General features: G+C 71.6%; 1 protein-coding gene across 1 annotated transcript; it reads left to right on the forward strand.

Annotated features, from left to right (window-relative positions):
* Nucleotides 1-9758: 9758 nt before the first annotated feature.
* On the forward strand, nucleotides 9759-14094 carry LBX2 (ladybird homeobox 2). Its single transcript, XM_064450792.1, has 2 exons — nucleotides 9759-10125; nucleotides 13281-14094. Exons 1-2 carry the CDS (start codon nucleotides 9801-9803, stop codon nucleotides 13670-13672), a joined length of 717 nt encoding a protein of 238 aa, XP_064306862.1. The 5' UTR covers nucleotides 9759-9800; the 3' UTR covers nucleotides 13673-14094.
* The last annotated feature ends 809 nt before the right edge of the window (nucleotides 14095-14903 follow it).

Consider the following 14903-nt stretch of genomic DNA (forward strand, 5'->3'; position numbering starts at 1 on the left):
CCTGCGGGCTGGGGCCGCTGCGGAGGCGGCTCGACGCCTGCGGGGCGGCCCCGCAGCCAGCCCCGTGCAACACCGGCTGCGCACACGGGGTGTGCGTGGGATGCGCATGGGATGCGCACGTGGGGTGCGTGGCGGGCCGGCGTGGGGTGCTCGCAGGCGGGGGTGCCAGCCGTGTCCGCGGGGCCAGGCTGGCACGGGTGCCACGGTGCGGGTGCCGCAGCACGGTGCTCGCCGGCCCCGCTATTGTTGCGGCCACGGCCCTGCGCAGCCTTTGAAGTCGGGCGACTTCCTGCCCCGGTTTTATGGCCCAATCTGTCTGCGCCGCGCGCTTCCCCCGGCCATAAATCACTCGGCGCTGGGAGGCTCGGGGGAGCGCGGCCGGCCGCATGCCCATGGCCCCGGCGAGGGGCACCAGCCGAAGCCACGTTCACCTGGGATTTGCCCAAGGCGGGAGAAGGACCCCGGCCTGAGCCCCACAGCGCTGCCGGGCCGGCACAGGCATCCACACGGCGGGACAGCGGCCGGTCCCAGCAGCGCCGACCGGCCACACTTCGCCCCAGCGAAGATGCCATGGGCACAGGCAGGCGGCTGCCCCAGAGCCCTCCCACCCGGGGACACGCGTCCTTCCTTGGAGGGATCCAGGGCACGGCCAGGGAGACCCCAAGACCTGGGAGAGGGCAGGGGGCCGTGGGATGGGCGCTCCTGCCTCGCTGTCCCTGTCCCGTGCATGCTCCTGTCCGCGGGGCTGTGCACCCCCTGTGCCGGCACCCTGCTCCAGTGCCGTGGGGACAGATGACACCGGCCGGCCCCATCCCCATGGCCCCGTCGGATCCCTAGCTCCCCGCTGACCCCCCCCGGCAGTAAAACAGGCAGCAGTTTAACAGGAGGGACCCAGGGTCAGGCTTCCAGGACAAATCATGGCAAGACTGGAAATAGCCGCAGACAGAGGGGGCTCAGCCCAGCCCGATGCGCCGCATGGTGCCACCCGTGCTGGGGCTGCAGGGGGGTCCCCGCTGCCCCGATCCCTGCCCGGCCGCCCCCAGTGCCCCGAGGCTTCCGGCTCGGCTCAGCGCCGGCGCAGGCCCAGCACAACTGTTACCTTTGCTATTCAGAGCATTTCCTGGGTTTTATTGTCTTCCCCTCCTTGTCCCACCTTCCTCGCAGGAAGCCCGTGGTCCCAGCGGAGCCGGTGGCTCCGCGCCCAGCAGGACGGCGCTCCCGGCCCTGTCCCTGCTGCGCCGTGGGCAGAGGCACAGCCGGTGCCACGGCATTCCTGCTCCCGGATGGCAGCGCCCACCTGGCACGTCGGGGTGCCGGGACCGTGTCCTGACACCCCCCAGCCCTGCCAGGACATCGCTGGGCTCGGCCCCGGGGGGGTCCTGGCTGCACCATGGACATACTGGGCTGAACCCCGTGCTGTGGCCACGCCGGCGTCGATGCCATCCCCAGCGTGCCGGCGTCGGGGCGTGCTGAGGCCCGGCAGCCCCTGCGCACCCTTTCCCCATCCGGCAGCGGCTCCGCCGGGCCGGGCTGGTGCCACGGGCAGGGTCCAGGCTCGCTCCCGCAGCGGCGGCTCCATCCTCACCGCCAGCGGGGCAGGCAGGAGCGGGATCCCCGGCAGCGGCAGGGGATGCTGAGCGGGCAGGTGCCTGCCCGGCCATGCCGCGTCTTTGGGCATGAGCAGTGTGTGGGACCCCCAACCCCCACGGGGCAGAAAGGCCCCCAGGCTGTGCCAGGCTGAGAGCACCACGGAGGGACAGCGAGCCCCATGTCCAGCCCCCCCATTAATGCCGCCCCTTGCCCAGGCTGGACTCTGCGGCTCCAGGCACGCCCTGCCCTGCTCCCCCCCACACCCGGTCACTGCCCAGGGCAGGGGTCCTGCTGCCCACCCCCACAGCGTGTGCTGCGGGGGGGCCTGGGGGTGACAGCCGCAGTCCCAAGGCGGTGACAGAGGCTGGCAGGGCTTCCCCGGAGCCCCATTCCCAGCAGGGGGGAGCTCATTTTGCCATGGCTGCGCCCGCCCGGTCCCACTCTCCCTAAATCAATTCAGTGGGTTATTGAAACACCACGTCTCCGTCTGGCAGCTAATTGCATGTGATCCCCATCACACGGGCGGTGCGGGCCCCACTCCCGCTCCGCAGTGATGCAGCGGCAGCACCAGGCACCCGCCGCGGTGCAGGGGCTGGTGGGGCAGGAGGGTCCTTGGCCCGGCGGAGGGGTGCTGCCGCAGGGTGAACCGGGGGATGGCTCTATCCCCGTCCCCATGCCCATCCCCGGCTCAGGTGGGCACGTACCTCTGCTGCCTGCCCTGGCTGAGCCACAATCACCCCAGCAGGGCCGGGGCCAGGTCCAAGGGGACCGTGCCTGTCCCCATCCATCATCCCGCTCTCCCAGCCTGCTCCTGCTCCCGTGCCGGGCTGGCCGCCAGCCCCTGCCCTTGCCCCGCCGCCCCAGCCTGTGCCTGGCTGGACCCCCTGCACCCCGCGGGGCCTCGGGCGGCAAATTCCAAAGGGCACCCGGGAAGATTAATCGCGGGGCCGGCAGCCGGGCTGGCAGGTAACCGGATCGCCCCGCCGGGAGCAGGAATGCGGCGCTGCCGCGCTGACCCTGCCGTGCCTGCCACGGCCCAGGGACGGCCCCGCCACGCGCGGGTCACCACGGACCACCGTGGCCAGCCGGGCCAGCGCAGGCCTGGTCACGGAGGGCACCTGCGCAGCCCCTGCCCCAGCTGAGGTGACACCCCCTGGCCCCCAAACCCAGCGAGGCACTATCCCGGGTCCCCAGTCCCACAGAGACACATCCCCGGGATGCATGGACAGCCAGGACCCGCAGCATCCCCATGACAGCAGTGACACCGTCACCAGGGTCCCCGTTGAGGGACAGTCACTATCAACTCTCCCCACATCCATATGAGCACTGGCCCCAGACGTGCCCCCCCACCCCCCATCCTCCCTCTCCCCGGCCACCCCAGGGGTTCCATCTCCCTCCCCACACCCCCAGCCCCTGGGGGCAGTGGGCCCCCCAGCCAGCCCATGGGACGGGGACAGGCCAGGGGACACCGGGCAATGCTGGGGTCTGCGTGAGGGCTGGTGCTGGTGGCCAGGAGGGTCCGATCTGGCGCCAGCACACTGGACGGCTGGCCCCCACCTCCATGCCGTGCCATGCCGTGCCATGTGGTGCCGAGCCATGGGGGCTGTGGGGCAGCCGCTGCGGCACAGCTGTCGGGTCTAGAGTTACGGTGACGGCTGGGGGTGGGGAGTGGGGCCCGGGGAGGGACAGGGTCCCTGCGGTGGGGTCCCCCCACTCTCCTGGCCCAATGGTCCCACTGGGGCGCAGGGCTGGACCCCGGCCGGGCAGGGAGGATGCAGGACAGACTGGGGCTAAGAATAGAGCTGGGCTGGGATGGGAGGAGGAGGAAGGATGGGGCTTCCTCTGCGACAGCTCTTCTTCCTCCCGCCCAGCTCTGCCACACGGCATAGCATGGCATGGCACAGTGTGGCACAGCCCTTGCCATGTCGGCCTCGCCAAGAGCCCCCTGGGCTGCAGGGAACACATGGGACGGGGAGACCCCGGGTGCCACCTGCTCCCCCCACTGTCCTGCACCCCCCACCCCCTGCGTGACAGCCTGCACCAGGGGTGCAACTGACGGCAGCCCCGGCAGCGTTGTGCCCCTGCCCGCAGCAGTGCCGCCGCGCCGGCCCCCCCCGCCGCTGCTGCCGCGTTTCGTTGCACTTTTCTTTTTAATTAACCTCTGGGCGGCGCGGCCCGGCTGCCTCGCCGGGGTTAATGATAGCGGTGACCCGCCGCAGCCCATCGATTCCCCCGGCCGCGCGCTGCGAGCCCAACGCTCGCTCGCTGACGGACGCGTCCCCCCCCCGGCTCCCCGCAGGATGGGGTGTCCCCCCCCGGGGCAGCAGTACCCAGCCCGTCACTGAGCCAAGCAGGACCCCCAGGGTGCCCCCACCCTGATGCAGCCTAGCGAGGTGCCAGGTCGGAGCCCCCAGCCCTCTCCAGCACTGCCCCCCCTGCCCAGTCCAGCCCCACAGCTCAGGGGGCAGCACCATGGCATTGTGGGGGGCCATGGGGTGTGCTGGGCTGTGGGGCACAGGGAGGGCTGTGGGGCACCGGGAGGGCTGTGCACGCTGGGCAGCCTGGCTGAGAGCAGCACGTGGGGCTGGACCCAGGAGCGAGCCCCCACCTCCACCACCCCCATGGGGCCCTGGGCTTCCCCAGCCATCGCTGGAGATCCCAGCCACAGGCCCGGCACTGGCACCGGCAGCCCAAGCAGGGTGCGCTGCCCCAGCACGGTGGTGAGGCTCCGGCAGCACCCATAGCTGCAGCTGGCCCCAGCGGGTCTGGGGGTGCAGGCTGGGCTGGTCCCGCAACGGCCACCCGAGTTGGCCCCAGCTGGGGGTCCCAGCTCACGGCCAGACCCCACTTGCCCTCACCCTCCCCACCCACCTCCCAGCCCCAGGAGGCCATGGGTGCTCATCGCTGGGGTGCGTTGCCCCCGGTGTCACATCCCCCCCACCCCTTGGGCCACCCGGGACCCTCCTCCCGCCTCTCGGTGGCCCCTCGGCAGCGCCAGGGCTGGGGTCCTGTCCCCCCCCATGGCCGCCCCAGCCCTGCTCCTCGCTCAGGTGCACCCTGTCAGCGTGCGGAGCTTTAATCCGACGGTCGTTCATCTTGGGCGCGGGGCCGGGCTGTCAGCGGCTCAGACGAGCCATTTCCTCACCGCGCTGCCCGGCGCGGGGCCGAGCCGAGCCCCCCGCGCTCGCGCCCTAATTGAATCCGCATGGCTGCATCGCCGCGCCGGCCCCGCCGTCGCACCCCGCCACCCCGCGCTCAACCCCACGCCCCCGGGAGGTGCCCGCTCCCCGTGGCGGCTGGGTTCCCCCAGGGGTCCTGGTGCTGTGGGGGCATCAGGGTGATGGGGGACAGGGTGCCCCACGCGCAGGCACCCCTCGGACCATAGCCGGACCCCCACCATCCTGCTCTGGCTGTGCCCAGTGAGAGCGGGCCAGGGTCTCTGGCAGCACCCTGTGCCATCCCTGTGCCCACTGGCACCTCCACCCAGGCCCCGGGCTGGGGTCGGCACAGGAGAGTGGGCCCTCGGCATCCCCCACCCCGCACAGCCCCTGCTCCGGCTGCCCCGTCCCGGCTATTTGCGGCGCGGGGAAGGAAGCGGCCACGGTGAGACGGTGCTGCCTGCCCGCTTCCTGCCTGCCCGTCATAAATAGCCCCCCGCCTTCGCGGGCAGCGGGCACGCAGCCCCACACAATGGCTCTGCCCCACGGCGGGACGGGTTTCCCACGACCCACTGCCCCAGCCCGCTCCCCACTGCCGCCTGGCACATCCCCCCCATGCCCCCACAGCCCCTTCTCCCCCAGCCAGCGCAGCCGCCAGACCCAGATCAACCCTGGGAGGGACCCTGATCCCTGCGGGGGTCCCTGTGTGGGGCCACCCAGAACAGGTCCCTCACCAGAGGGTCCCCACCTCCCACCCCACAGCTCCCAGCGGCTCTGCAGGACTGCCCCCCTCATCCCTGGGGAGGGGGACAGGACTGTCCCCGCCAACCCTGCGGTGGCCGGGGTCAGGGGGCGCAGGCGGGCGACAGCCCAGCGGGGGGGCAGCGGCGTTTGCTCCAGCCAGAGGCTTTGAAATGCAACCCCCCGTCCCAGCCCATTTGGCTGGAGTTTGGCCCAGGCCCATATGGAGGCCCCAGAGCAAGGAGGGGGTCCTGGGTGGGGGGGGTGGCAGCTGGGACCAGGGACGGTGGGATCCCCTGACCCCAGCACACTGCTCCCCCATGCACGGCACTGGGCGGGGGTCCCCACAGCATCCTCCCTCATCCCTGCCCAGGTGCCCCCCACGCAAGGCCATGTCCTACTCCTGCCCCCAGCCCCGCTGGTCCCTGGCACAGGCACATGTGCGTGCGTGCGCCTGCACACGCATGTGGCAGCTCTGCACGTGAGCTGGCGTCTCGGTGCTCCGTGAGCGCCTCCGCGCACGGCCGCTGCACCCACCTGCACACGGCTGTGCCCGCACGCGCAGCTGCGGGGTGGCTGCTGCGGGGGGTGGCTGCGCACACACGTACGCACCAGGCACACGCGTGTGAGTGCCCGCCATCACGGGCTGCGCCGGCACCGGCACATGCGTGTAGGAGCAGCTGAGACATGTGCTGGGCCCCGCACATCGTGAGCCCCCAGCGCTCCTCGCCCTGGGCCGTCCCCGTCCCTCTCCCCGCCACCGCTCCCCGCCGTGCTCGCCGCGTAACGAAGCCGGGGTCAGCCCCGCTCTGGTGCGCGCAGCGAGGCTGGCGTGTGTTAATGAATAGATCATTTGCCAACAGCCCCTGGCGGGGGATCCCCGGCGTCCCCTGGCTCCCGGCACATTAATCCCCGTTTACCGGGGCGAGGTGTAATCCCATTAGTCGTGGCTTCACCCGCGGCTGCCGGCCCCGCGAGCGGGGTCAGGATTTATTGCCAATAATTGGCCAGGTCTCCTCCCCTGGTGCGGGGCACGGCGCTGCTGGCGGCTCCCCCGGTGATGCCCCGCTTGTCTCCGCTACCGACGGTTTAATTTTGCACCGAGCTATTCCTCTTATTAAAGGAAAAATTCATTTGCAAGCAATTTCCATGTGCAAACTGCTCTGCAGTGCCGGCTCCAGCGCGGGGCTGGGAGCGCCCCTAATCGAGTTACCGCCAGGCGCTTCGGCACGGAGCCGCGTTATTGAAATGGATCCACTAAATAATAGATCAGGGGCAGAGCGTGGTGCCGGGGCGTAAGCGTATTAGCGGGCTGAGCCGCCGCCTCCCTCCCCTAATCACGTTACCCCGGCACGGGGAGCTGCCGGTGCGGCACAGACACCCCAGCGCGTTGCAGGGTGTCCTGCCAGCCTGCTTCCCGGCTGGCTGCACCAGGGCTGTGGGCACGCAGCGGTGGGCAGCCCCGGGTGCCCCCCACTGTGGGTGCCTCTGAGCTGGGTCGCTCAAAACTGACAGTGATTGGAGCCATGGGTGCCCCCGAGATGGGGTGTCATGAGTGAGGGCACAAGGGCAGCCCCGGCCACTGGCACGGGGGGGGGTGTCTCCAGAGCATGTATGCCCTCATGCACACAGCTTCATGAGTGTACACACCCACGTGCACACCCACGCGTGCTCAGACGCTGCTCACCCTGCACCCAACGCGAGGGGTGGCACAGCTGCCGGGGGAAGGGGCATGAGGGGCTCGGGGGTCACAGCTGGGGAGCTGAGGGCTCAGGCCTTACACGCAGTCCCAGACCACCCCGCAGGGGACTTGGGCCTCAGTGAGATGGAGGCGTGGGAGTCGAGGTGGGGGTCTGGCAGCGCCACGCTGGGCTGTGCTGCCCCACGGTGTCCCCGGCTCCATCCGAGCGTCTGTGCCCGTCACCATCCCGGCCGGCTGCGGGCACCCCGCCAGCGCAGGGCGCTCTGCCCCGCTCCGCAGGAAACTCCAATGTTCCTGCAAAAATTCAGAGGTCTCTTTTTGTTTTCCACTGTGTGTCCTGCTTTGGGGTGAAAAGCGTTTCCCATCCTGTGTTCCCGGCAGCTGGAGCTGACGCTTCCCCCGCCTGGCGGCGAGCCGGGGGCCGAGGCTCGCCCTGCGCTGGGGCTGGGGGCTGGCGGGGGTGGCTGGAAGGGGCAGCAGGCCTGCTACAGGGGAGGGGAGCGCTGCACGCCTGCAGCCGTGGCCGTGGCCGTGGCCTCTCCCTGCCTGCAGCCACACTGGGGATTCACCCCTGCCGCTGCAGGGCCATGACCAGGGCTGATGGGGCTGGGGCGATGGGGCAGGGGTGGTGTCGCATCCCAACAGGGTGAGCTCTGCAGCTGGAGATCCGGCCGGCTCCCAGCCCAGCTCCTGCCTGCCCAGGCCCAGCCCGGCTGGAGCGCAGGACTCTGCAGCAGAGCTCCCTCCCGTCCCTGAGCAGCTGGAGCTGCAGGGGGGTCTGCTCCGCGGGGCAGGGCCGCTGCGAGCCCCGATCGGCGCAAGAACAAGGAATTAGCTTGAGCAGCAATTTCCTGGTGCGTGTCACGGCATTAGCTGCGACTGAGCCCAGGGCGCGGGTGCCAGCCGGGGCTGGGGCCAGGGGGAGAAGGGCTGTGCCCCTTCCCCGGTGCTGCCCGCTGGGTGCCTGAGGCCTCATGTCCGGCACAGCGCCCTCGTGCCACGCGGCGCTGCTGGAAGGGATCGCGGGTCACCGGGGCCCAGCTGAGCCCAGGCCCACCGGCAGCCTCTGTGGGGCCAGCAGCCGGGGCGGGAGCAGGGGACACAGCAAGCCTGCACCCCAGAACACACATGGTTCCCCGGCAAGCAGTGGGAGCTGGCAGCACGTTCAGCAGCGGCGGCTCCACCGGCTTCCCTCGCCTCGCCATGTCACGTTGCCGCCATCCAGACGGCCGAGCCCTCCAAGAGGACAAAAGCCGCGTGCGAGGCAGCCGTGCAAACGCCCCCACATCGGCCTGCAGCGCCCCTCACGCTGGCGGGCGAGGGGCCCCCGTGGGCCCGCGGGAGCTGGGCTTTGCGGCGGCACCACGCCAGGGTGGTCACGCTCCCGGGCTGGCACTTCCCGGGAGCAGCCTGCAAACGTCTCCCAAATCGGTTCGATCCCAGGCTGCCGGAGCCCCCTCCCCGCCCCCGCCCGCTCCAGCGTTTAATTGCTCCGGCTGCTGGGAAATTTCAAGGTTGAATTTATCTAACTCCAATTTCCAGCCGGGGGATCGCGTTCTGCCTTTGTCAGCAAGATTGGAAGCCCCCAACCCCTCCCGGCATCGGCGCTGCCGGGTCCCCCTGCACCTGCTCCCCCAGCCCGGCACGGTTCTCCCACCACCACCCCCCCACCCACAGGTTCATTTTCTCTCATTACCACCGTGACCTCTGCACCCTCCACATCGTCACTGGGACCAGAGCATCCCAGCAGCAGACCCATGGGAGCACTGGGTGGGATGGGGACCAGGGGGATGCCGAATCGCCCCTCGTCCCAATCCCAATGGAGGATGTGGACCCGGTGTCGGCAGCTGGGGCTCACCTGCGTGTGCGGGCGTCCCCAGGCTTTTTACAAGCGGTCGGGATCCCGGAGCTATTTGTACCGGGGAGGGCAGCGGAGAGGCCGGGGGGGGGCGGATTTATGGCCGGGCCGCGCTCTGAAACCCAAAACCCACCCGAAGCGGCCTAATCACTCCCAGACGCGGCGGCCCCTGCGCTTTTATGGGGCATTTTAGAGCAGGGGAGCTAATAAATTTTTTGCGACGGTAAAAGCCCCGCTGAGGATGGGGGGGGCGGCAGCGAGCACCCACCGGCCGCCCCTCCGGCGGGGGGGTTTAAAATCGCTGTACAAGGGGGAGGCGCGAAGCTGCGCCCCGTCTGCACCCCGGTAGCAGCGGCGGGGAGGGAGCGGTGCCCCCCCTCTTTCGCCCCCCCTCCGCCCCTCCGGTGGCTCCTCCTCCTCCCGGTGCCCGATTTGCCGCCCCGGCCCCGGGTCTTTAAGGCTGCGGCACCGGGATCACGGGGCGGGGGGGGGGGGAAACAACGGCGGCGGGAGCGGAGCTGCTCAGCCCCGCCGAGCGGGTCCCGGCGCCGGGAGGCCAAGCGCTCCCCGCCGCCGCCGCCGCCGCCACCGGGCCCCCGCCGAGGGGGCGGGCTGCGCCCGCGGGGTTTAAGTGCGGCCGCGGCTGGATGCGCGGGCGGGACGGCGGCGGCGAGAAGGGGGGGGGGAAACCCCGGCGGGATGAGGCGGGCGCGGTGCTGAGGCGGCCCCCGTGCGGGAGCGGGGACGCGCCATGACCTCGGCGCGGGAGGCGGCCGGCTCTCCCCCGCTGCACCCCCCGGGCGGCGGCCGCCGGCGGAGCGCCCTGGACCAGCTCCCGCCGCCCGCCAACTCCAACAAGCCGCTGACCCCCTTCGGCATCGAGGACATCCTGGGGCGGCCCCGCGGCGGGAGCCCCCCCGGCCCCGGTCCCGCCGCGCCCCCCGCCCGGCTCCCCGAGAAGGCGGCGGGGCCCCGCGGCGGCGGCTGCGCCCCGTCCTCGCCGCTCTGCGCGCTGGAGGAGCTCGCCAGCAAAACCTTCCAGGGGCTGGAGCTGGGCGTGCTGCAGGCGGCCGAAGGTACCGGGGCGGCAGGGGGGCTCCGCCGGGACCGGGGCGGGGGGACGACTGGGCAGGTGCCGGAGCCGCCGGCGAGGGGGGGAGGGTCCGGGGCTGCGTCGCCGCCGAGCCCGTGACGGGGCCGTGGTCTCCCCTCGCCCCCAGCCCGGCGCGGCCTCGGTAAGTTTCCTTCGTGTCCCGGCGGGGCGAGCGCCGCCGAGAGAGCGGGCAGCCGCGGGCCGGGAAGGGGCCGGTGCTCGTCCCGTAGCGGCGGGGACACGGGCGGCCCCGGCTCAGCTCCCTCCACCGCACCGGCGGCGGCCGCCCGCCGGGAGGGAGGGGCCCGGAGCGGGGCACCGGGAGCTCGAGCGAGCCCCGGCCGAGCCCGCGCCGCGGCGGCGGGTGAGCCGCGAGCGGGACCGGAGCTCCGGGAGGACCGGCCGGGTTTGGGCCCGGCAGCTTTACGGGGAGAGGCGGGGACCGACCCGGCCTCGGGCCCCGGCAGCCGCCGCACCGGTTGGCGGATCGGTCCCGCGGCGGCGGCCGGGCTGCACCGGGCGGAGCGGCCGCACCCAGCCCCGCCGAGCCGTGACCGTGACCGTGACCGGGCGCGGCGGCGGATCGGTCCCGCCGGCAACGAAAACCCGTTACCGACGCCGGCGCCGGCCTCCCCGAGCCCCGGCGGGGACGGCGGCGGCGGCGACTCCGGCCGGCATCGGTCCTCGGGCAGAAACCCGTTGCCGGAGGGGCAGGGCAGCTGCTCCGCGCTCCCGGACGGTGCCCCCGGCCCGGCGGAGTCTCCCCCGGGGCACCGGGCCCGGCAGACCCGGGCCCGGCGGGAACGAACCGGCCCCGCCGGTTCCCGGCTCGGCCCTAGCGGGGAAACCCGCCGTGAGAGCGAGGGACAGATGGACGGAACGAGCGGCAACTGCGACCCCGCGGCCCGCCCGAGGCAAAAAATCCTGCATCGAACAGACAGACGGACACGGGCGGGCGGAGCGCGGCGACTGCCGTGAACGAAAAATCCCTTCTACGGACGGACGCACGGACAGACAGAGCGGGGCTTTCACCGTTAACGAAAACCCATTACCCGGCCGGGCAGACAGACAGAGTGGGGCTTCCGCCGTAAACGAAAAAAAAAAACCAAAACCGAAACCTCGTACCGGGACGGACACACGGACAGGGACGGGCAGAATGGCATTCCTGTAATTAACGAAAAAAACCCAAACCGTTACCCGGCCGGACAGACGGACACGGACGGGCAGAGCGCAGCTCCCGCCGTTAACGAAAAAAACTTTGCCCCGCCGGACAGACGGACATGGGCAGAACCGGGCTCCCGCCTTTAACGAAAAACTCCATCCACGGCTGGGCAGGGACGGGCCGAGCGGCGCTCCGATAATTGCCGAACCCGCCCTGTTACCGGCCGGACAGACGGACATGGCCGGACAGAGCAGGCTCCCGTGATTAACGAAAAGAAAAAAAAAAAAGAAAAAAAACCCCACCACCCTTAACCGGACGGACAGACGGCCGCGGCCGGGCAGATCGGCGCTCCTATGATTAACGAAAAGTAGCGTTGCAAGGTCGGACAGACGGACGGAAAGAGGACAGAGCGGGGCTCCCGGAATTTAGGTAAAAAATCGTTACCCGGCTGGACAGATGGACAGGGACGGGCGGAGCGGGGCTACTGTAATTAACGAAAAGATCCGTCGCCTGGCCGGACAGACGGACACGGCCGGGCAGAGCGCGGCTACCGCGATAAACGAAAAAAAAAATCCCCTTTACCCGGACGGACAGAAACGGACAGAAACGGGACAGAGCGGGGCTGCCCGCATGGAGGTAAAACCCCGTCGCTCGGCCGGACAGACGGACACGGCCGGGTGGAGCGGTGTTCTCGTAACTAACAAAGCGCCAGTCGCTTCCTGGCGAGGTGAGCCGGGACCCACGGACAGACCGACAGAAAGGGCAGATCGAGGTTCCCGGAATTAAGGTAAAACCCCGTTACCCGGTCGGACGGAGGGACAGACAGACACGGCCGGGTGGAGCGGGGCTTCCGCGGTAAACGAAAAACAAAACCAAACCAACCCAAAACCGCCCCTTTGCCCCTACGGACAAACGGACAGGAACGGGAGCGATCGGGGTTCCGTGACCGAGGTAAAGCCCCGTTACCCGGACGGACATACGGACACCGCCCGAACTGCCCGCGGCGCCGGTGCCGAGCGGCCGAGGCCGCCGGACAGACCCACGGACGGCCGCGGCGGGGGGTCCCGGGAGCGGAGCCCCCTGCGGGCGGCGGCACCGGGCCCTCGCGGCCGGCGCGGGGCCGTTACCGGCGGACACGCAGCCCGCCTCTCTCGGGGCTTCTCTCCTCCGCCGGCGGCAGCGCCGGATCGGGGCGGCGGGGACCGGCCCCGGGGGTCTGCTCGGTCCCGGGAAACCGTTCGGCGAAAGCCCCGGCGGGACCCGGGTGACCGGCCGCGCCTCCCGGGACTCCGCTACCGGCTGCCGGCCCCGGCGCAGTGCGGGCCCCGCGGGACACGGGTGGGCTCGGCCCCGCGCCGCAGCCGCCGGCGGGGGACGGCGTGAGGCCCGGCGGGCGCGGCGGGGCCGGCGGCTCTCGGCACCGGGCACCCAGCAGCGGCACCGGGCCCGTGCGGCGTCACGGGCACGGCCGGGGATCGGGCACGGCGCGGTCTGCGCGGCTGAGCTCGGCTCGGCTGGTCTAGGCTGGGGCCGGCTGGGCTCGGTTCAGCTTAGCTCGGCTGGGCTGGGGCCGGCTGGGTTTGGCTCGGGTGGCCTGGGCTCAGCTCCGCCTGGCTCGGTTTAACTCGGCTGGGCTCGGGTGGCCCGGGTTCACGACGGCTCGACTGGGCTGGACTCGGCCCGGTTTAGCTCGGCTTAACTCGGCCGGCCTCGGGTGGCCCGGGTTCGGCTCGGCTCGACTCGGCCCGGTTTAGCTCGGCTTAACTCGGCCGGCCTCGGGTGGCCCGGGTTCGGCTCGGCTCGGCTCGACTCGGCCCGGTTTAGCTCGGCTTAGCTCGGCCGGGCTCGGTTGGACCGCGTCGGGCGTTTCGGGGCCGGGCCGGGGTGGGCGCTGGGCGGCGGGGGCCGGCGCGGCGCCGGTGCCGGTGCCGGTGCCGGTGCCGGTGCCGGCGGCGCTGAGCCCGCTCTCCCCGCAGGTCGGGAGCCGCTGGGCGCCCTGGGGCAGCGCCCGGCCTGCAAGAAGCGGCGCAAGTCGCGGACGGCGTTCACGAACCAGCAGATCTTCGAGCTGGAGCAGCGGTTCCTGCGGCAGAAGTACCTCTCGCCGGCGGACCGGGACCAGCTGGCGGCGCGGCTGGCGCTCAGCACGGCCCAGGTCATCACCTGGTTCCAGAACCGCCGCGCCAAGCTCAAGCGGGACCTGGAGGAGCTCCGCGCCGACGTGGCCTCGCTGCAGGCGCTGCCCCCCGCCGCCCTCCGGCAGCTGGCGGCGCTGCCCGACCCGCCCCGGCCCCCCGGCCCCGGCCCCGGCCCGGCCGCCCCGCCGCCCGCCGAGCTCTCGGAGGAGGAGATCGACGTGGGGGACTAAGCGGGGGCCGGGGTGCCCGGGCCGGCACCCGGACGGACCGAGCCCCCACCCCGGGGGAACTGGTGCAATTCTTCGATTTTTCGCCTTTTTTTTCCCCTTTTTTTTTTTTTTTTGGTCCGTCTTTCCTCTGGGTTTTGGTTTGATTTTTTTTTTCATTTTTATTTTCTATCGTGTCTGTCCCGCCGGCCCGTCCGCGGCCCCGAGCGCCGGGGGCACGGGGGGGCCCGGCCCGGCTGTAAATATTTGGAATAAAGGCGACACCTTATTAAGGAGCGCGGAGCGGCTCAGCCGGCGGGACGGATGGACGGACGGACGGTCACCCCCGTCCCGGACCATGAACGCAGGCTGGGGGTGCCCTGCTCGGCTCCGCCCGCCTGCCCGGGCCCCGGCGCCCCGCCCCCCCCCGCATTCCCCGCTCCAGGGAGCCGAGGGGCCCCCCCGGGGGGTCCATCACGGCTGGGGCATCACCCGGTCCCAGACCGGGCGGGGGGTGTGGGGCGGTCTATGAGTCCGTGGGTGTTTATTCGTGTCCGTGTCTTCAGCCCCACGCACGCACCCTCGTGCCGGCTGCGGTGGGTGCAGGACTCGCGGGGGAGGCTGGGGGGGCACACGCGGGGTGGGGGCACAGGAGGAGGGGGGACATGCCGGAGGGGGGGCAGCTCCTGTCCCACCGTGACAGATTCCCTCCGGCGGCGCCTCCCCCGCCGCTGCCCCACGCGTGACCCGAGTGGGGCCGCGGTCACACAGGGTGTCGGTCCGTCGCTCCCCTCCACACCTGCCCCGGCCGCTGGGGTCGACACGGCCCCTCGTGACGTCATGCCCCGCTGACGTCATTGCGCGAAGCGGTGATGTCACTCTGATGAGCTGGAGCGGCTCCGGCCGCACCCCGGGGCGAGCGGGGCGGGGGAGGGGCATGGCAGCACCCCCCCCGGGGTGGGGGTGGTGGGGAGGGCAGCCTGGGGCCTCATGCCCCCCCCCGTCCCCCGGTGAGCGGCTCCATCGCGGGCAGCCCCCCCTCACCCCCCGGGGGCGTAGGGCGGGGGGGAGCGGCCCGGGGGGGGGTGTCTGCCCGCTCCGTGCCCGCCCCCTGCCCCCGCGGTATCCCCCGGGCCCTGTCACCGCCGCTGTGCTCCTCTCGCTCCGCATCCCTCCCGCATCCAGATGCGCCCGCGCTGATCTAATTACGGCGGCGCGAAGTTCCGAAGGCAGAGCCGCCCCCCCCGGTATTTTA

Source organism: Phalacrocorax carbo, chromosome 4, assembly GCF_963921805.1.
Source record: "Phalacrocorax carbo chromosome 4, bPhaCar2.1, whole genome shotgun sequence".
NCBI lineage: Eukaryota > Metazoa > Chordata > Aves > Suliformes > Phalacrocoracidae > Phalacrocorax > Phalacrocorax carbo.

What these genes read in the sequence shown, in the direction of transcription:
- LBX2 (XM_064450792.1), top strand. Translation starts at nt 9,801, where the DNA reads ATGACCTCGGCGCGGGAGGCGGCCGGCTCTCCCCCGCTGCACCCCCCG. An exon ending in CGTGCTGCAGGCGGCCGAAG is followed by an intron (nt 10,126 to 13,280) that starts GTACCGGGGCGG and finishes CTCTCCCCGCAG; the next exon opens with GTCGGGAGCCGCTGGGCGCC.